Source organism: Bombina bombina, chromosome 4 (genome assembly GCF_027579735.1).
Source record: "Bombina bombina isolate aBomBom1 chromosome 4, aBomBom1.pri, whole genome shotgun sequence".
NCBI classification, from domain to species: Eukaryota; Metazoa; Chordata; class Amphibia; order Anura; family Bombinatoridae; genus Bombina; species Bombina bombina.
In genome coordinates this window covers 482,659,981-482,682,736 of record NC_069502.1, presented here as the reverse complement: position 1 = coordinate 482,682,736, position 22,756 = coordinate 482,659,981, and the positions used below count along the sequence as shown (strand labels likewise).

General features: G+C 39.7%; 1 protein-coding gene across 1 annotated transcript in view; it reads left to right on the top strand.

Annotated features, from left to right (window-relative positions):
* CILK1 (ciliogenesis associated kinase 1) overlaps window positions 1–22,756 on the top strand; it is a 249,510-nt gene that overhangs the window by 87,254 nt on the left and 139,500 nt on the right. The window contains exon 7 of the mRNA XM_053710380.1: window positions 7,463–7,634. Coding sequence (XP_053566355.1) covers window positions 7,463–7,634 — 172 coding nt within the window. The remainder of the gene's footprint in view (window positions 1–7,462; window positions 7,635–22,756) is intronic.

Sequence of the window (22,756 nt, the reverse complement as noted above, 5' to 3'; positions counted from 1 at the left end):
GAGACCGATGCAAGGCTGGAACAAGGGTAAGCAGGCCAAGAAACCTGCCACTGCTACTAAAACAGCATGAAGTGTTGGCCCCCGATCCGGGACCGGATCTGGTGGGGGGCAGACTCTCTCTCTTTGCTCAGGCTTGGGCAAGAGATGTTCAGGATCCTTGGGCGCTAGAAATAGTTTCTCAAGGTTATCTCCTGGAATTCAAGGAACTACCCCCAAGGGGGAGGTTCCACAGGTCTCAATTGTCTTCAAACCAAATAAAAAGACAGGCATTCTTACATTGTGTAGAAGACCTGTTAAGAATGGGAGTGATTCATCCTGTTCCATTAGGAGAACAAGGGATGGGGTTTTACTCCAATCTGTTCATAGTTCCCAAAAAAGAAGGAACATTCAGACCAATTTTAGATCTCAAGATTCTAAACAAATTTCTCAGGGTTCCATCGTTCAAAATGGAAACCATTCGAACAATTCTTCCTACCATCCAGGAAGGTCAATTCATGACCACGGTGGATTTAAAGGATGCGTATCTACATATTCCTATCCACAAGGAACATCATCGGTTCCTAAGGTTCGCCTTTCTGGACAAGCATTACCAGTTTGTGGCACTTCCATTCGGATTAGCCACTGCTCCAAGGATTTTCACAAAGGTACTAGGGTCCCTTCTAGCGGTGCTAAGACCAAGGGGCATTGCAGTAGTACCTTACTTGGACGACATACTGATTCAAGCGTTGTCTCTGTCAAAAGCAAAGGCTCATACGGACATTGTCCTAGCCTTTCTCAGATCTCACGGGTGGAAAGTGAACATAGAAAAAAGTTCTCTGTCCCCGTCAACAAGAGTTCCCTTCTTGGGAACAATAATAGACTCCTTAGAAATGAAGATTTTTCTGACAGAGGCCAGAAAATCAAAACTTCTAAGCTCTTGTGAAGTACTTCATTCTGTTCTTCTTCCTTCCATAGCGCAGTGCATGGAAGTAATAGGTTTGATGGTTGCGGCAATGGACATAGTTCCTTTTGCACGAATTCATCTAAGACCATTACAACTGTGCATGCTCAGACAGTGGAATGGGGATTATACAGACTTGTCTCCGACGATCCAAGTAGATCAAAGATCCAGAGACTCACTCCGTTGGTGGCTGAACCTGGACAATCTGTCACAGGGAATGAGCTTCCGCAGACCAGAGTGGGTCATTGTCACGACCAACGCCAGTCTGGTGGGCTGAGGCGCGGTCTGGGAACCCCTGAAAGCTCAGGGTCTATGGTCTCGGGAAGAATCTCTTCTCCCGATAAACATTCTGGAACTGAGAGCGATATTCAATGCTCTCAAAGCTTGGCCTCAACTAGCAAAGGCCAAATTCATAAGGTTTCAATCAGACAACATGACGACTGTTGCATATATCAACCATCAGGGGGGAACAAGGAGTTCCCTGGCGATGGAGGAAGTGACCAAAATAATTCAATGGGCGGAGAATCACTCCTGCCACTTGTCTGCAATCCACATCCCAGGAGTGGAAAATTGGGAAGCGGATTTTCTGAGTCGTCAGACTTTCCATCCGGGGGAGTGGGAACTCCATCCGGAAATCTTTGCCCAAATAACTCAATTATGGGGCATTCCAGACATGGACCTGATGGCGTCTCGTCAGAACTTCAAGGTTCCTTGCTACGGGTCCATATCCACGGATCCCAAGGCGACTCTAGTAGATGCACTGATAGCGCCTTGGACCTTCAACCTAGCTTATGTATTCCCACCGTTTCCTCTCATTCCCAGGCTGGTAGCCAGGATCAATCAGGAGAGGGCTTCGGTGATCTTGATAGCTCCTGCGTGGCCACGCAGAACTTGGTATGCAGACCTGGTGAATATGTCATCGGCTCCACCATGGAAGCTACCTTTGAGACAGGACCTTCTTGTTCAAGGTATATTCGAACATCCGAATCTGGCTTCACTCCAACTGACTGCTTGGAGATTGAACGCTTGATTTTATCAAAGCGTGGGTTTTCAGATTCTGTCATTGATACTCTTATCCAGGCTAGAAAGCCTGTAACTAGGAAAATTTACCATAAAATATGGAAAAAATATATCTGTTGGTGTGAATCTAAAGGATTCCCATGGAACAAGATAAAAATTCCTAAGATTCTATCCTTTCTACAAGAGGGTTTGGAGAAAGGATTATCTGCAAGTTCTTTGAAGGGACAGATTTCTGCTTTATCTGTTTTACTTCACAAAAAGCTGGCGGCTGTGCCAGATGTTCAAGCTTTTGTTCAGGCTCTGGTTAGAATCAAGCCTGTTTACAAACCTTTGACTCCTCCTTGGAGTCTCAATTTAGTTCTTTCAGTTCTTCAAGGGGTTCCGTTTGAACCCTTACATTCCGTAGATATTAAGTTACTATCTTGGAAAGTTTTGTTTTTGGTTGCAATTTCTTCTGCTAGAAGAGTTTCAGAGTTATCTGCTCTGCAGTGTTCTCCTCCTTATCTGGTGTTCCATGCAGATAAGGTGGTTTTGCGTACTAAACCTGGTTTTCTTCCGAAAGTTGTTTCTAACAAAAACATTAACCAGGAGATAGTTGTGCCTTCTTTGTGTCCGAATCCAGTTTCAAAGAAGGAACGTTTGTTACACAATTTGGATGTGGTTCGTGCTCTAAAATTCTATTTAGAGGCTACAAAGGATTTCAGACAAACATCTTCTTTGTTTGTTGTTTATTCTGGTAAAAGGAGAGGTCAAAAAGCAACTTCTACCTCTCTCTCTTTTTGGCTTAAAAGCATCATCCGATTGGCTTATGAGACTGCCGGACGGCAGCCTCCTGAAAGAATCACTGCTCACTCCACTAGGGCTGTGGCTTCCACATGGGCCTTCAAGAACGAGGCTTCTGTTGATCAGATATGTAAGGCAGCGACTTGGTCTTCACTGCACACTTTTACCAAATTTTACAAATTTGATACTTTTGCTTCTTCTGAGGCTATTTTTGGGAGAAAGGTTTTGCAAGCCGTGGTGCCTTCCATCTAGGTGACCTGATTTGCTCCCTCCCATCATCCGTGTCCTAAAGTTTTGGTATTGGTTCCCACAAGTAAGGATGACGCCGTGGACCGGACACACCTATGTTGGAGAAAACAGAATTTATGCTTACCTGATAAATTACTTTCTCCAACGGTGTGTCCGGTCCACGGCCCGCTCTGGTTTTTTTTTATCAGGTCTGATGAATTATTTTCTCTAACTACAGTCACCACGGTATCATATGATTTCTCCTATGCATATTCCTCCTTTACGTCGGTCGAATGACTGGGGTAGGCGGAGCCTAGGAGGGATCATGTGACCAGCTTTGCTGGGCTCTTTGCCATTTCCTGTTGGGGAAGAGAATATCCCACAAGTAAGGATGACGCCGTGGACCGGACACACCGTTGGAGAAAGTAATTTATCAGGTAAGCATAAATTCTGTTTTTAAAGCTGAAATGCTGACTTTTTTTAGGGTTTCCAGCTCAGAGCTCAGAGCTCACACGTCCATTCCTGAGCTTAGTCAGACTCCGCCCCCCATATTTTTTTTAAAAAAAATGCTTTTTCAGGGAAATATGTCAATGTGGGACAAATTTTAACAATCGAAAATATACTGAATTGGGGTTGCTCTTTATGTAACCTTTCTAAGGATAAAAAGTTTGCTACTCCGTTATTTCTATTATCTTATTTTGCTGTATCCTTTTTGTTTAAAAGCATATCTAAATAGGCTCAGTAGCTGCTGATTGGTGGCTGTACATGCCTTGTGTGATTGGCTCACACATGCATTGCTATTTCTTCAACAAACAATATCTAAAGAATGCAGTTAATTAGATAATAGAAGCAAATTGGAATGTTGTTTAAAATTTTCTCTATCAGGATCATATAAGAAAAATGTTTTAATATCAGGGTGTGAAAACATAGAACACATTTGCACAGATCATTAATTGGAACATTTATGGAAAATTTTGTTCTGATCCTTACAAAGTCCACAAAAAATCTGTTAAGAAATCCCTCTGTGAGATAACTCTTGCAGTAGCTACTAACTGCCCTCAGTTTAACCCCCTGGTTTTCAAACCCGTCTCAGGTCTCCCTAACATACCACATTTTTAGTATTAACTTGGGTGAGCGCAGGTACTACTCAGCGGATTAATTCACCTGTGCTCTAGTTCAGATATCCTCAAAGTCTGGCCAGATAGGGATACCTGAGGAGTGGTTTAACCTGATTCAGGGTAAAGCTTTGTGCTCTAAGTACTATAAAATGCTCCGAAAACTCTGATGATGAACCTGAACAACCAGAAGATTTGTTTTAAGGAAGCCTGTTCAGCATTTCTCATCGCAAAGGTCCATATCATGGTGTAGGTGGTACAGTAAAGCAGTTGGTGGCAAAATAAAGTCTGCAGGGTACCGTAACCAATCACATTGTAACCCCTTTATAAATGTATGATTGTTGTCGAAATGTATTACTTTTTGCTATTGTTCTACAGCAACTATATAGGAAGCTGAGAAATTCCTTCAGCATTGATTTGTCAAATCCATTGCAATTGAGTAAAATAGATAATTCCGCATTTTTGTGCTAGTAGACAGTTTTAGACTTGAAATTCAGCGGCCATCCCAATCTGTGGATTTCAAAATAGTGCCCATCACCAATGTTCTACAAAAAAAAACTGATTATGTGTGTTTTGTTTACAAAAACAAATGGTGGCTGGGCCTTGTATTTGAAGTTGCCTTGTTCAGTTGGACTAAGAGTTAAACATACAATTCTTCCACGCCCATGGCCCAGGAACTTCCTTCAAACTGTCAACAAAGGACACTGTCGCGGAAACAAGAGCACATCCTCAGAAGTCACTTCCTTGTGGAGCTCATTACAGCTACAGGGTGAACACAACATCATTGCAGAAATGAGTAAGAACTGCCTCAGCTGTTCTGCAGGAAATCTTTCTTAAGCTTAAAGGGACAGGCAGCACCATCATTTTTGTTGTTTAAAAACATATATAATCCCTTTATTATCCATTCCCCAGTTTTGCATAACTAACATAGTTATAATAATACACGTTTTACCTCTGTGATTATCTTGTATCTAAGCCTCTGAAACTGCCCCCTTATTTCAGTTCTTTTGACAGACTTGCATTTTAGCCAATCAGTGCTCACTCCTGTGTAACTTCACGTGCATGAGCTCAATGTTTTCTATAGGAAACGCATGAACTAAGACCTCTAGTGGTGAAAAACTGTCAGATTAGAGGCGGCCTTCAATGTCAAAGAAATTAGCATATGAACCTCCTAGGCTTAGCTTATAACTAAGAATATCAAGAGTACAAAACAAAATTGGTGAAAAAATTAAATTGGAAAGTGGTTTAAAATGGCATGCCCTATCTGAATCAAGAAAGTTTATTTTGGACTTGACTGTCCCTTTTAAATGGGTACTCAACATTACTTAAAAAACAAGACTTAATACTTAATGTTACTAAATTAAAATGGATATGAAACCATCTGTGTTTGTTCACATTTCACCATATTCTAAGCCTTATAACTTTTGTACCACTTGGAGTATCAATGCAAGAAAATATAAAGAGCCATAGTGGCTTTGTTTTAAATCATGGCTTTCTACATAAAGGTTTCATTTTTAGAATAATAAACTTTCAGATTATTTTTCCAATTATATCAGAAAATATTCAGCAAAGGATACCAAGAGAATGAACAATGATTATAGACTTAAACTGGAAAGCTGTTTAATATTGTATTTATGCCCCTTTATTTCTCAACATTTGTATGTTTTATTTTATAACCTTTTTGCTGTGAATAAGAGGCATATTATTTCTACAGACACACATTCACAGTTGAGAACTATAAAGCCAAGAATATGTGATATCTTCTAGATTAAATAAAATTGTCTTACAGGAACATCTGGGAGAGCATGACATTGTGAATGGATTGATGGAATTAATTTACCAAAGTAACAGCCATAATTCTACAATCATTCTACATGATAAAAAAAATCATCCTTTATTTCTGGATTAATAAACTTTGAATTATAATGTATCTAAAATAGAAAGCTATCTTTTAGGTAGATTTTTCCTCAAAAAGCATTTTATTTAAAAAAAAATAATACAAAATCTGATTTTAAATATTGATTTTTATCCGCCCTGTAAAGAGCTACCTAATTCAATATATTTTGGATTTTTAAAATTGGTCCCACATTCACATAAATGTAATGATTTTCACAATTTATTTATTTTTAACACTGAATGACTGAGAGAAACAAGCTGATTATTCTTCCACACATACTACCCACAGGAGAGTACCCCAGGGGAAAAAATAAAGTTGTTACTAGCAGTCCTTCACTGAATTTTGAAGGCCTAAATATGTAGAAGATTGAGGTTTGTTTAGTCATATTTAGACAGCCATAGAGTTACAAAGGCTCAACAAAGCACATAACTTAATGGGACATGAAACCAATTTTTTTTTCTTTCATGATTCACCTAAAGCATGCAATTTTAAATTTATTTTTAATGTCTAATTTTTGTTCTCTTTTGTATCATTTGATTAAAAGTATACCTAGGTAGGCTCAGGAGGCGCTGATTGGTGGCTGTACATATATGCCTATTGTTATTGATTTTCAACGTATTGCATTGCTGCTCCTTCAACAAATGATATCAAGAAAATGAAGCAAATTAAATAACAGAAGTAAATTAGAAAGTTGTTTAAAATTGTATACTCCATCTGAATCATGAAAGAAAAATTCTGGGTTTCATATCCCTTTAAATATAACATTTAAAAGAACAGACAATGAGCTTTCCAAAGACACGATGTAGAGCTGTATAGTTGTTATAGAAAAACAAAATTATGGGCAATCCAAAAATGACCTGAAAAGGCAATTTTATGCTACTCTTGCAACAAGTAATTACCTGTATCTTGCCAGAACATTTTTTTTTTTTAATTATTTTAAATTCTAAAAATGTGGGGATTTGTTTAAGAAGTGTGATAGAAAGCACTATTCCATTTTCATATGGAATGACCCGAATAAAACCACAAAGAGACCTCCTGTATGAAGCAGACCTCTTCTGAGTGGCAGTTTTGTAAACCGCACGTCACAGGCTCACTGTCTAATCATAGTGAGCTCTGTGGCACCATTCAACTGCATGTAGCGCTCCAGTTCTAGGTAAAGCCGTCGGCTGCTTTGCCTAACACAGGAGCCCGCTACATGCAGTTGAATGGCGCCACAGAGCTCACTGTGATTAGACGGTGAGCCTGTGACGTGCTTTTTTAAGAAACTGCCACGCAGAAGAGGTCGGATTCGGACAGGAGGTAAGTATCGTTTTAGGGGCAAAATGACTAATTTATATGAACGGCCATCTGTATGTTACATAATTCTGCACATAGTGCAGAATAATGTAACCGGGAGACAAACGTTTACTGTCCCTTTTAAAATGTAGACAAATGAAGGGCAGCGTTTATATAGAATTACACACTTTGTTTTTTTCACAGGTACAGAGCTCCTGAAGTTCTCCTTCGATCAACCAACTATAACTCCCCTATAGATCTTTGGGCAATCGGCTGTATCATGGCAGAAGTTTATATGCTCAGGCCTCTCTTTCCAGGCTCTAGTGAAATTGATACAATGTTCAAAATTTGCCAAATCCTGGGGACGCCAAAGAAGGTATGCCTGAGTCCCTAAAGAAATGACCTTCTGCGTATGTGAGCATGGTTTTTACGTCTCAAATGATACAACTTTTCCATACACTGATTATCATCATATATTCTATGTTCAGAACACTTGGATGTCCTTTTTGCCATTTGTGAGGATTCATAGAATTTTTTTAACCAGATGTATAGTTGTTCACTGGTAAAAGGGAGTGCATATGAAATTACACAAGTGCTGAACAATAATCTAAATTTAAAAACATGAGTGATGTGTTATTTGTGTTAAACAGATTTCTGTGTTTTTTTGTATTTTCAATATATGAAAGAAAGGTCGTGGTTTGTGTGCTCTTAAATCTATCAGCCAGCTAAAATATTCACAATCATTTCTGTGTGTGATATATGCACTATATAGCTAAAGATTTGTGGCCATCTCTACTAATTATTGAGTTCAGGTGTTTCTAACAAGTGCATCCAGCACATAGCCTGTCAAGTTGCTCTAGCTGCTGTTGCGGCGAATACCTGGCCTCCAGCTTACCTCTTCTACTAACCGCCGTTGCGGCATATGCAGAGCCCCCAGCAATCTGTCTCAGCGTCCCACATGGAAAGACACAGAGACCAGTCTTCCAGCAGCTACAACTCTCTAGGCACGTGCGTCCGCACGCTGCCTAGATTTAAAGGGATAGTAAACCCAAATTTGTTTCTTTCATGATTCAGATAGAGCATGCAGATTTAAGCAACGTTCTAATTTACTCCTATTATCAATTTTTCTTTGTTCTCTTGAATCTTTATTTGGAAAGCAAGAATTTAAGCTTAGAACCTAGGTTGCACTTGCTGATTGGTGGCTAACAGTTAGCCACCAATCAGCAAGTGCAACCCAGGTGCTGAACCTAAAATGGGCCGTCTCCTTAGCTTAGATTCCTGCATTTTCAAATAAAGATAGCAAGAGAAATTGATAATAGGAGTAAATTAGAAAGGTGCTTAAAATTGCATGCTCTATCTGAATCATGAAAGAAAAAAATTGGGTTTACTATCCCTTTAAAGGGCCAGTCACTCATTTTAGGAACTCCCACCTGGGAGCTTGACCGGAAGGGGAGGAGGCACGGCGATTCAGTCCTACAGCTCAGTTGGGAAAGAGCTAACCTCCCTACAATAGCGCAAGCAATTTCCTAGGCAGCCGTATACAAGTCCTATCGACTGCCGGATTCTAGCACATTCGGTGCAGCTTGCCAATGCCTTCAGCCCGAGCAGGGGCTTCATAACAGCGTCCGGTCCACGTTCCTGGTGGCTAAGAAACCTCTTACCTGGGTCTATCTGGGCAACATCGATCAATTACTAAGCTGGCCGGGTGAGTGCAAAGTGTGGAGATACATACCACCTGGCTCTGTGCCGAGCTATGAGACAGAGGAGAAGCATCCACAGGCTGCTACTTACTTCAGCCCGAACCACCTTTATCGCTGAAAAGGTTTGACCGCCTTCGCCATTTATTTCATAGCCAGTTCGCAATCTGCGCTAAAAAATTAACTCGACATCACCTGCATCTAAAGCCGCGCAGGCGAAACGCTGAGATCGGAGACATATACAGCCTGGTTCTGTATAGTTGACAAGCACGCACAAGTTCTACCCCCAGAGAAGGGAGCCCTGGTTCCCGATGACATCAGATACACGCTGAAATCTGGGTATGGCAACATTGTAAAGTCCACTCTTTGAAGGCGGCGAGAATCGCAGCGAGACCTAACTAAGACTCCACGTACTGCGTCTGACGAAAAGGCACCTTTGAATTGTTAGCGACCAGCTCCAGTGGACGTCGGATTACCTGACCGGGTCAGGCTCCACTACCACATGTTGCTTTTACAAAAATACAGCCTGCAATTGTTGTAGCAGCTGGAGTCCCAACGCCAGATTACCTGTGGACGTAGTCCGAACCGATAGTGGTTATCTGTGGTCCAGTTAAGCTTGACGCTACAGAAGGCGCAGTAGGAGTTAGGCCACCCACAGGCCCTACTAAAGTCACCGGTGATCACTGTTCCAACCTATGGAGATCCCTCCTATTACTTTTTTTTTTTTTTGCTTTTTTCAGATTACTGTATCTGGCTTGTTGCTACTAGTTGATATTAACTATTGTCTCAACATTTTTTTCTTGCTCCCTAACCTGGTTACTCAATTGGACGCAGGTCCTAACATAGGTATAGGTGTGTGTAGCCTGGCGAGGATTAATCTATTGCTAATAATACTTAAGGTGTTGCTTTAACATATGACTGCACACCTTATTCTGATCTCACTGATTCCAGAGCCTTCAAGGCTTACTTGCTAATTGACGCTCTGTCTTGGGTTTGTTTTTGTTTTTTTGTTTTTTTTCTCTGTTTGGGTCTTTCCTTTTTATTCTGTCTTTTGTTAACTAGGCCCCAAGAGCTCTACATTTATTCTTTATTTTAAAAAAACAAAATACACCACTATAATATACATTTCACCACACAATAGAACTAATCACATAGGCAATTACAGACCTGCCCCCAAGAGCTGACAGGTCCCTACACCCACCCCACCGAGTAAGAAGCAGATTTAATTATAACTCTCCTCTTTCTCCACCTTTCACAATATACACACGACACTCACGATAGTCACGTTACATTAACATGTTTTACTTTGTTCACGTTGCCTGTTTTTTTTTTTTGTTTTGTTTTTTTTTCTTTACACTTTTATATTTTAAGCACACGTGCACTGCCACATATGGATAAATTCATTAGTAATCACAAATTAAATACACTAGTTATGCCACCAAAAACAAGAGACAGGAAGACTAGAACCAGTGTCGACAATTCAGCAAACTTATCACCGCTAGCCAATATTGTAGATATAGCTAGGGACCCCCAAGACATTGTAAAACAAATCTCAGACCTTATGATTCCACAATTTGAGTCTCTCAAAACTGAAATATCAAATCTTGCCAATGAGGTAAAACACTTCACAAATAGGTTAGACGAAGTAGAATCTGATTTAGAAGACATAAATGTGCAACAAGCAGCTACTATACGAGGCAAATCAACACAGCTGGTTAATGTCCAATATCAATTGAATGAGCTCGAAGATCGAAAGAGGCGCAATAATGTCAGAGTAATAGGGTTACCTGAGACGGCGGATTTTGCCGACCTCATTCAATTTGTATCAAGGGCTCTTCCGCTGGCACAAGGTATGGACCCTAGTGCCCTACCGCTGCCAGTTGAAAGGTGCACCGTATAGGTGCCCCAAAAAATTTATCTGATGGCACAAAAAGGAGTAGACCAATAATTGCAAGGTTCCTGAACTTCCAGGACAAGCTCAGAGTCATGCAGCTCTACAAAAAAAGAATCCCTTTTTCATTTCAAGATAAGACAATACTTATATTTCAAGACTTCTCGTCTGAAACTATGGCACAACGTAAAGAGATGACGCCCCTCTGTTCTAAACTTATTGCCAGCGGCATTAAGGCCACTGTCGTATACCCAGCCAAAATAAAAATATTTTCTGAACGTGAGCCCATGACTATGAGCGACCCCAGGGAGGTCAAGGAATTTGCAAATGAAAAAGGTATCATTCTTTAAAGGCAGAGTCAAAGTGTATGTTGATTTATAACTATTGGTGGCATTACGTCACCGCAAAAACTGAATTTTTTTTTAACCCAACTAAAACGCTATAAGCCAGATATAGTCTTCCTACAGGAGACCCACCTGAGGGAAGCGGAACTTCTGAAACTTAAGATGGGATGGATAGGTGAGGTCATAGGAACGCCGTGCAAGAATAGGAAGAAGGGAGTGGCACTCCTTTTTATTAAAAACTTACAATATAACATAATAGATTTAATATTAGACCCAGAGGATAGATACATGATATTACAAATCTTGATCGACGGCATGCTCCTCAATTTGTGTAAACTTTATGCCCCCAATAAATTAGAGCGACCATTCTGGGATAAATTACAGACACTCCTATTCACGGTATACTCAAAAAATCTTGTTATCGCAGGTGATTTTAACTTAACTGTATTCCCGACTTTAGATAGATTTAAACCCGCCTTAAACCAAAACAGTAAACAAGAATAAAAACTATTTAAACATTTTATAAATTTTTTACATGTAAAGGATATCTGGAGGATACAGAATCCAGACATAAGACGCTTTACATGCGAATCCCACTCATATTAACAATGTCAAGGATAGATTATTTCTTTGTAGCAGAAAATATGCTGGGTTTAGATATGCTAGCTGATATAAAAGAGGTGGTTATTTCAGATCACGCGATTCTTACATTAAAGATCATTTTAAGGAATACACTAGGTGGCATTAATAACAGGCTGTTTTTCCCAAGATATCTGTCAGAGAATGTTAAATTCAAAGCATGGTTGAGAATAAAATGGAATTAATTTTTTTAAATAAGTTTCTCTCCATCTATCCAGCCAGAAACCTTGTGGGAATTCTTTAAAGCCGTGATTAGAGGGGAGATTAAGGCCTATTTAATTGTTCAAAAAAAGATAATGACAAGGAAGGATACACAACTAGCTAATCAATTACGAAACGCCTACAATACATATGTTAGTGATCCCTCCCCAAAATTCTGGAAGATCTACCAACAGTGTAAAAAGGAAAGAGAAACCTTTTTAACGCAAAGGTCAGCACAAGAACTAGAACTCGGTCATTCTATTATAGACATGGTGGGAAAGCTGGGAAGTACCTGGCCGGCCTTATTAAATCTAAAAAAAAGAAAGTCACGATTGAGGCTCTCAAACCTCATCAGGCAGAATTGTTAAACCTAACGAAATTAATAGTTTTGTCCTAGAATACTTCCAAGAGCTTTATTGCAAAGATAAAACAGATTTGGTATCCAAACATAAATTTTAGCAAAATATTCAAACCCCAAAACTGGATACAGATCAACAAGAGGCCTTAAATGCTCCAATTACCTCTAACAAGGTAACTAAGGCTATAAAGAAAGCAACATTGAATAAAGCCGCCGGTCCGGATCAGATTCCTATAGAACTCTATAAAATCCTGTCAGAGGATATAGTACAGACACTAGTTCTCTTCAATAGTTACTATTCTGATGCAAAACCTTCTTCTAGATATTTTACAGCCTCACAAATAGTCCTGATATTAAAAAAAGATAAAGACCCGGAACAGATAAGCTCATACAGGCTGATATCACTGTTAAACAGTGATTATAACATTTTAGTATTCTTGCTGAAAGGCTCAAGCTAATAATAGGTCCGCTTATACACAAAGACCAGGTTGGCTTTATGCCAGGTCGGAATGCTACATGTAACCTCAGGAGACTGCAATTGATCTTAAATAAATGTTTCTTAGAGAGGAACGGTTCACCAAAATCCCCTGACGCTGCAATAATATCAATCGATGCTGAGAAGGCCTTCGACTCCATCTCCTGGGACCACTTGTTTTCAACTCTTCCCAGGTTTGGAGTCGCAGGTACCTTCCTAAGTTTTATCAAATCAATCTACAAATCTTCCAACTCCTCTATCTTGATTAACAACTCCCCCACTATTAACTTCCCTCTTCTTAAAGGCTCTAGACAGGGTTGCCCACTCTCCACCTACCTTTTTAACTTGACGCTTGAACCTTTAGTAATATACATAAGAAAAGAAAGAGGGGATCAAAATATGGAAGAGGAGAATCTCTACATTACTCTATGCTGACGATCTATTAGTCTTGATAGCCAATACAGGCAGAAACGTCCCGTTACTAATACAGATCCTACAAGAATTTAGTGATTTCTCAGGGTATAAAGTTAATATGCTAAAGTCAGAAATTTTTTGGCTAAAAAAACATAAAGACTCGGTTCAGACATACCACTTTAAGGAAGCGAAATCTACTTTTGTATATCTAGGGATAACATTGTATATGGATAGTAAGGAGTGGTACGACTTACATTTTAGTCCAATCCTCAACAAAATTAAACGCGACCTAGAAAACTGTGCTCAATTTCACCTTACGTTATCTGGCAAAATTAACCTGTTTAAAATGGTGACTTTCCCCAAACTTTTATACCTGATGCAAAACCTCCCAATTGTAATAAAACAAACAGATATAAAAATAATTAAACAGTTAATTACACAATTTATTTTTTTTTGGGGGGGGGGGAAGAAAAGCTATTGCATATAATAAATTAGTACTATCCAGACTTGATGGGGGGTTAGCACTCCCAGATATAGATTTATAATCTGGTTTGTATTTCCAAAATAGCACTGGACTGGCTAACAGGTCCAAACTACTACGTAGACCTAGTAACAGAAGAAACCCTTGTGCAGCCATACTCCCTGAAGGCACTGTTACATTGTAACCCTGATAAATGCCCAACTAAAATTAAGCAGATGCCTGTTATTTATAATGTAATTCAGGCCTGGCACAAATTATTAAAAAATCTAAATAGTTCTTACAAATACTCTAAATTCTTGACTATAGCAGGCAACCCAAATTTTATGCCAGCTCTAAATTAAAAAATATTTAATAATTGGGCACAAAAGGGCTTAATATACTTAGATCAGTTAAGAGATAGTGCTACTGGAGATTGCCGATCAATGCAAGATCTAATACAAGAATACGGAATCTCTAATAAAGACTTCTTTCCCTTCTTTCAGATTCGGCATTTCCTACAGACCCTTCTACTGGATCTGCAGGAGGTCCCAATTTCAGAAATGTTGGATCCTGCATTAACTCTTTTTAAAGCAGGGAAATATAATATAACCAGATTATACAAAATAGTCATGAAACGGAAAGGGTCGGATAATGTTAAAACAATAGCAGAATGGTGGAAGGTCTCGGTTGATACTATTTACAAAAGCTATAGGCGTGCAGATGCATCAACACTCGCCATTGCTTGGAGAGAATCACACACGAAAATTAATAACCATGCATATATTACACCTCGTATGAAAGCACTATGGGATAGTCTAGGCACTTCTTGTCCTAAATGCAGACGGTTTAAAGCAGACCTAAAACATTACTTCTGGGACTGTCCTAAGGTTAGGAAATTTTGGAACAAGATTAATTTCTGGATGAACAAAATTAATAATATCCAGTTCCAATTAAAAGAAGAACACATTTTTTTTTTATAGATACCCACAAAGAAGGCCTACATAAAAATACATTACATTTAAATACGGTAATAATGACAGGTAGGCTATTGATTCTTAAATATTGGAAATCGTTTAAAGCTCCTAATCTGACAGAATTTAGATATAAACTTAAAAACCAACTCATAATGGAACAGATGGACACCTCAATAAATTCTGAGGCACAAATTAAACACTTTTTGATTAAATGGAGGAATGTAATCAGTAGCTTCCCTAAATAAATTCAATTGCTATTAATCTTGCCTTTTCGAGGTACAGAAACTAGACCTGGCTTTAGTTAATAATGAATTCCCGGAGCTATAACCGGCTCAATACTAATTATATGGAAGTTTGTTTGCAGTGTGCGTGGCAGGAGGAAGTGTTTTGGGGGTACGATTTTTCGTGGGTTTTTTTTTTTCTCTTTTTCTTTTTCTTTCTGAGTATAAAAATGTGAAACCCCCAACACATTGCATGGTTAAGAAGCGAAGAGAATTATAACAACTTATGAACTAAGTGTGAATACACATATTATCTAAGTGTCTAAAAGTAACTTTGTAAAGAGTGGCTATAAACTATTTACTGCTGTCTTTTCTTTGGTTATGTTTTCCATTTTTTTCTCTTTTACTTCTGTTGTATAATTGTGTTGGATATAAATAAACAAAATTAAAAAAAAAAAAAAAAAAAAAAAAGGAACTCCCACCTGGAGGGTACAGGTGTGTGAGTTCCTATAAAAGGCTACTCAGGACCTCACTATATATATACTGAGTTATTGCCTTGGAAGGTCCTTTTTACTTGTTCCTGCTCCTCTGCTGATACTTGGGTATGCTTATCCTGCTGCTGATACCAGAGACCTCTGCTGTTATACTTGGGTATGCGTATACTACTGCTGAGACCAGAGACCTCTGCCGTGATACTTGTGTATGCTTATCCTGCCACTGAGACCAAAGACCTCTGCTATGATACTTATGTATGCTTATACTACTGCTGAGACCAAAGAACTCTGCCGTTAAACTGGTGTATGCTTATACTACTGCTGTGACCAAAGACCTCTGCTGTGATACTTGTGTATGCTTATACTACTGCTGAGACCAAAGACATCTGCTGTGCTTGCTGAGAGACTTGTGCTTACTTATACATGCCCTCTTGTTCCTGGACATTCCTCACCAACAGCAGTACCCACTGGGTTCTGTGCTTGTTGAGAGATTTGTGCTTAATTATATATACTCTCTTGTTCCTGGACATTTCACAACTTACCTCACCAATAGTACCCGCTGGGTTCTGTGCTTGCTGAGAGACTTATGTTTACTTATACATACCCTCTTGTTCCTGGACATTCCTCGCCAACAGTACCCGCTGGGTTCTGTGCTTGTTGAGAGACTTGTGCTTAATTATATATACTCTCTTGTTCCTGGACATTTCACAACTTACCTCACCAACAGTACCCGCTGGGTTCTGTGCTTGTTGAGAGACTTGTGCTTAATTATATATACTCTCTTGTTCCTGGACATTTCACAACTTACCTCACCAACAGTACCCGCTGGGTTCTGTGCTTGCTGACAGACTTGTGTTTACTTATACATGCACTCTTGTTCCTGGACATTCCTCGCCAACAGTACCCGCTGGGTTTTGTGCTTGTTGAGAGACTTGTGCTTAATTATATATGCTCTCTTGTTCCTGGACATTTCACAACATACCTCACCAACAGTACCCACTGGGTTCTGTGCTTGCTGAGAGACTTTGTGCGTATATATATATATATATATATATATACACCCTCTTGTTCATGGACATTCATCACCAACAGTACCCTCCAGGTTCTTTACTTGCTGAGAGACTTGTGCTTGAAGTTTTCGTTGTAAAAACTTATCTGGTTCAATATTGACCTCAATTTGTTTTACCTGTTTCTGCATTATATTTCTTTAGTAAAGTTTATTCAAGAAAGACTTTCTTTGTTTTGGTTTTCCATTCCTGCATACTGAGTTCCAGACACTGCCCTCATCCTCGCATAGCCTTGACATCTCCATAGACACACTGCAAGTACAGTGGGTCGTGCTCAAGAGCTCAGTGACATTTTAAATGTGGCACTCATAGGCTTCACCTTTGCCAAGTCAGTTCATGAAATTTCTGCCATTCTAGATATGTCATGGTCAACTGTGAAGTGCAAGTGCCAACAACAGCCCAGCCATGAAGTGGTAGATCACATAAACTCAAAGAGCAGGGCTGCCGAGTGCTGAAGTGCACATAGCATAAAAATAGTCTTTTGCATCACTCACTAGTCATTTCCAGCTGCCTTTTGGAAGCGACATCAGCACATGAACTGTGTAGCTGGAGCTTCATATAATGGGTTTCAATGGACAAGCAGCTGTACACAAGCCTCACATTGTCATGCCCAATGCCAAGCGTTATCTGGAGTGGTGTTATGCATGCTGCCACTAAACACTGGAGCAGTGGAAAAGTGTTCTCTGGAGTGTTGCATCAGACTCCACTATTTGGAAGTCTTTATAGAAGAATCTGAGTGTGCTGGATGCCAAGAGAATGCTATCTACCAAAATGCATTCCACCTACTGTAAAGTTTGGGCTAGGCCCCTCTTTGGTCCAGTAAAGGGTCCTCTTAATGCTACAAGATACAAATACATTTTAGGCAACTGGGTGCTTCCAACCTTGTGGCAACAGTTTTGTGGAAGGCCATTTCCAGTTTCATCATGACCCTGCACACAAAGCAAGGTCCATGAAGACATGGTTTGCCAAATTTGGTGTGGAAGAACGCAATTGAATTGGAATTGGAACACCAATTGCCAACTACACCTTCTCGTCCAGCACCAGAGCGTTACCTCACAAGTGCTCTTTTGGCTGAATTGGAACACATTTCCAACTCCAAAATCTTGCGGAAAGCCATCCCAGAAGAGTGATGCCTGTTATAACTTCAAAAGATGCCCATGGTTTCAGAATTAAATGTCCAACAAGCTCATATAGGTGTGATGGTCAGGTGTCCACATTTAACCCCTTGACCCAATAGGGTGTGTGTGTGTGTATATATATATATATATGTCTGTATATAGCATGCACTGTAATTCCCCCATTTTTATTTTTTTTGCGAAGTCCCCCCTTGTAAACCTCATTTTCCAAGGTTCATTTGGGGTTGATGCCAGAGGATTGGCGGGGCACCTTCCTTGAACCCCCCAGGCGGAGGCAAATGAAATAGTGTTGATGGGGGAATTACAGTACATCAGGCTTTACCCACAACCGATTAGGTAATGTCCGTTTTACTCGGGTAAGGATTTCTTACTTTACCCGTAACATAGTGATGCGCTGTGGGTTGGCCGGATGCCGCTGAGTTTAGAGAGGAGGCTGCAGCACAGGAAGGGTAAATTTAGCACACTTATTTTATTAAGTGATGACTGAAAGTCCTATTTATTTTTAGTGATGGTAAATCCTAGCATCTTTGAAACGCTAGGATTTTCCAACGCTTTAAATGTTCTCTATGAAGATTTGTTCAAGTAATATACATTGCATTCTGCTGGCCATGTAAAGCATTTCATTTGTCCCTTTTATTTCTAATATTGGCAAAACAATCTTATTTTTTCCAGAAAGCTTACATATTCCAACCTCCTCTTGTCCGTTAGCAAAAGACATATGAGGTTGGTCATGAAGTCACTTTAACCTTCTAATGTGTAGACTTGAATTAACATTAAACTGTACTTTTAATATAGGATTCCCTACTTGTGTAAGGGCATGTGAATGTTCATAGTCACACAGATACATACAGGTTCACATAATGACCCAAGCTGATGTGCACATGCTAGCCTACGTGTCATAAATATATTCAGAAAGGTGAAAATGCTTTTCACAAACCGTCATTCTTTCACCGTTTTTATTTTTTTTATTAATGAAATATTGCTTGGGGTGTGGTTGAGTTCCACCCACCCTGACCAGTAGACTGACTAACAACTTATGTGTATTTACGCAACTTTATTTTTTTCAGTAAAGCTATATAGCCACAAATTACTGGGATATGCAGTTGGCCTTCAGATGTGTGGGTATATTTACTTAAATAAATCCAAATAATAGTATGCAAATTTAGTTGTGTAAAATATTGTAGGTCAGGTGACTTAGGGGTGGTGTTTTATGTTGGGATTGTGTGCTCTCTTTTTCTCTCTCATTTATCTCCTGTCCCTTTTAATGGACCATTAAATATAGTAGACATACATAATCGGCAAATGCATAATAAAAAGACAATGCAAAAGCACTTTGTTTGAATTTCAAATGAGCAGTAGATCCCCCCCTCCACAATTTCCTTCTACCTGGATCATGTGACATCCTTCACCCAATCACAAAGTACATATATGTATATTCTGTGAAATGTTGCAGATGCTCAATAGGAACTGGTGCCTCAAAGTGTGCATATAAAAAGATTGTGATGTGCACATTTAGATAATGGAAGTAAATTGGAAAGTTGTTTAAAATTGTGTGCCCTATCTGAATCATGAAAGTTCAATTTTGACTTTAATGTTCCTTTAAGACCATAATCCTAGGCCAGTGTTGGTGAACCTATGGCACACGTGCCACAGGTTGCACACAATCCCAGGACCGACATCATGGGGTGACTGGCATTGCTGGTGCCAGAGACCCGGTGGATCTGGGGGGCCTCTGTGCCCCGACTGCCAGAGAAGCACTGCTGCCTGTATTTTTAGTGAGCAGTGTAATAAAGCTTTGTAGTGAGAGTCTGAGTTCCTTACATTGGTCCCTTACTCTTCTAAAGGGCCATGCAGGGCCCATTATCTGCTTTTTAGCATGGGCATATGAGAAGGAACATCATCTCTGGAAGCTGTAGTTTCTATTACTAAGCAGCCCGCTGCAACTTATAGCAGATTTAACCACAGGCGGGATGCTGCTTAGTAGAAACTACAGCTTCTAGAGATGATGTTCCGCCTCATATGCTCCCAGAGTGAGATGACATTAATCCTCGTATGTGTGTTCTTGCATTTAGATTAAGGGCCCTGCGCAGTTGTTTTAGGGAAATAAGGGGCCAAAGAAGTTGGAAACAACATGTTTACATGACTCTAATGTAAACGCTGCCACTGAGTATATTGTTCTGCATAATATCCATCATACTGTGCAGTGAGCTAATGCTTTATTTGTTATTTTATTTTTTATTCTACTGATACTTATTTCGTATGACCCCACTAACAAATGCCACTGGTTAGTGAGGCAAAAATCCAAACTGATCATTAAAATGCTTGTGACAAATTCTACTGGATAAAATCATGGGACCCATACAAATAATATATACATAAAATGCTTGATTTTATACAAAAGGGCACATAGTTTCTGAAATCACATTATTTATTTATTGTACCATGATGATTACAAATGTGTTATACTTTCTACGGGGCTTATTTCACTTTACACTTCAAGCTTCAGTTGGATATGGCTAGGAGTTACAGCACCTATAGTTTAATGAAGTGTGTTACTTAAAGGGACAGTAAACACCAGAATTTGTGTTGTTCAAAAAGGTAGATAATCTCTTTATTACCCATTCCCCAATTTTGCATAACCAACACTGTTATAATAATATACTTTTCTTCTGTTATGTGTGATCAGTCCACGGGTCATCATTACTTCTGGGATATAACTCCTCCCCAACAGGAAATGCAAGAGGATTCACCCAGCAGAGCTGCATATAGCTCCTCCCCTCTACGTCAGTCCCAGTCATTCTCTTGCACCCAACGACTAGATAGGATGTGTGAGAGGACTATGGTGATTATACTTAGTTTTTATGACTTCAATCAAAAGTTTGTTATTTTATAATAGCACCGGAGCGTGTTATTACTTCTCTGGCAGACTTTGAGGAAGAATCTACCAGAGTTTTTACTATGATTTTAACCGGAGTAGTTAAGATCATATTACTGTTCTCGGCCATCTGAGGGAGGTAAAAGCTTCAGATCAGGGGACAGGGGCAGATGAATCTGCATTGAGGTATGTAGCAGTTTTTATTTTCTGAATGGAATTGATGAGAAAATCCTGCTATACCGTTATAATGACATGTATGTATACACTTCAGTATTCTGGGAATGGTACTTCACCGGAACTACTCTGTTAAAGGTCACTAATCTTTTTAATAAGTATTATATCATGTTAAACGTTTTTGCTGGAATGTAGAATCGTTTACATTGCTGAGGTACTGAGTAAATAAATGTTTGGGCTTTATTTTCCACTTGGCAGTAGTTTGTTTTGAATTGTGACAGTTTCGTTTCTCTTCACTGCTGTGTGAGAGGGAGGGGCCGTTTTTGGCGCTCTTTGCTACGCATCAACAATTTCCAGTCAGCTATTATTATTTTTCCTGCATGATCCGGTTCATCTCTGACAGATCTCAGGGGTCTTCAAACTTCTTGAAGGGAGGTACATTCTCTCAGCAGAGCTGTGAGAATTTTTTATATTGACTGTGGATAAAGACGTTACTCAATAATTTTTATGTCAAATTTAGTTATGTTATTTTACTAATGGGAACAAAACCTTTGCTAAAAGTTGTGTTGTTTTAAGTTGATGCTATAACTGTTTCTCAGTTCATTATCTCAACTGTCATTTAATCGTTTAAGTACCTCTTTGAGGCACAGTACGTTTTTGCTAAAAAAGATTATAACCAGGTTGCAAGTTATTGCTAGTGTGTTAAACATGTCTGACTCAGAGGAAGATATCTGTGTCATTTGTTCCAATGCCAAGGTGGAGCCCAATAGAAATTTATGTACTAACTGTATTGATGCTACTTTAAATAAAAGTCAATCTGTACAATGTGAACAAATTTCACCAATCTGCGAGGGGAGAGTTATGCCGACTAACTCGCCTCACGCGGCAGTACCTGCATCTCCCGCCCGGGAGGTGCGTGATATTATGGCGCCTAGTACATCTGGGCGGCCATTACAGATAACATTACAAGATATGGCTACTGTTATGACTGAAGTTTTGTCTAAATTACCAGAACTAAGAGGCAAGCGTGATCACTCTGGGGTGAGAACAGAGTGCGCTGACAATACTAGGGCCATGTCTGATACTGCGTCACAGCTTGCAGAGCATGAGGACGGAGAGCTTCATTCTGTGGGTGACGGTTCTGATCCAAACAGATTGGATTCAGATATTTCAAATTTTAAATTTAAATTGGAGAACCTCCGTGTATTACTAGGGGAGGTCTTAGCAGCTCTCAATGATTGTAACACCGTTGCAATACCAGAGAAACTATGTAGGTTGGATAAATACTTTGCGGTACCGGCGAGTACTGACGTTTTTCCTATACCTAAGAGATTAACTGAAATTGTTACTAAGGAGTGGGATAGACCCGGTGTGCCGTTCTCACCCCCTCCAATATTTAGAAAGATGTTTCCAATAGACGCCACCACTCGGGACTTATGGCAAACGGTCCCTAAGGTGGAGGGAGCAGTTTCTACTCTAGCTAAGCGTACCACTATCCCGGTGGAGGATAGCTGTGCCTTTTCAGATCCAATGGATAAAAAATTAGAGGGTTACCTTAAGAAAATGTTTGTTCAACAAGGTTTTATTTTGCAACCCCTTGCATGTATCGCGCCGATTACGGCTGCGGCAGCATTTTGGATTGAGTCTCTGGAAGAGAACCTTAGTTCATCTACGCTAGACGACATTATGGACAGGCTTAGAGTCCTTAAACTAGCTAATTCATTCATTTCGGAGGCCGTAGTACATTTAACCAAACTTACGGCTAAGAACTCAGGATTCACCATACAGGCACGTAGGGCACTGTGGCTAAAATCCTGGTCAGCTGATGTTACTTCTAAGTCCAAATTACTTAATATACCTTTCAAGGGGCAGTCCTTATTTGGGCCCGGTTTGAAAGAAATTATCGCTGACATTACAGGAGGTAAGGGCCACGCCCTACCTCAAGACAAAGCCAAAGCTAAGGCTAGACAGTCTAATTTTCGTCCCTTTCGGAATTTCAAAACAGGAGCAGCATCAACCTCCACTGCACCAAAACAGGAAGGAGCTGTTGCTCGTTACAGGCAAGGCTGGAAGCCCAA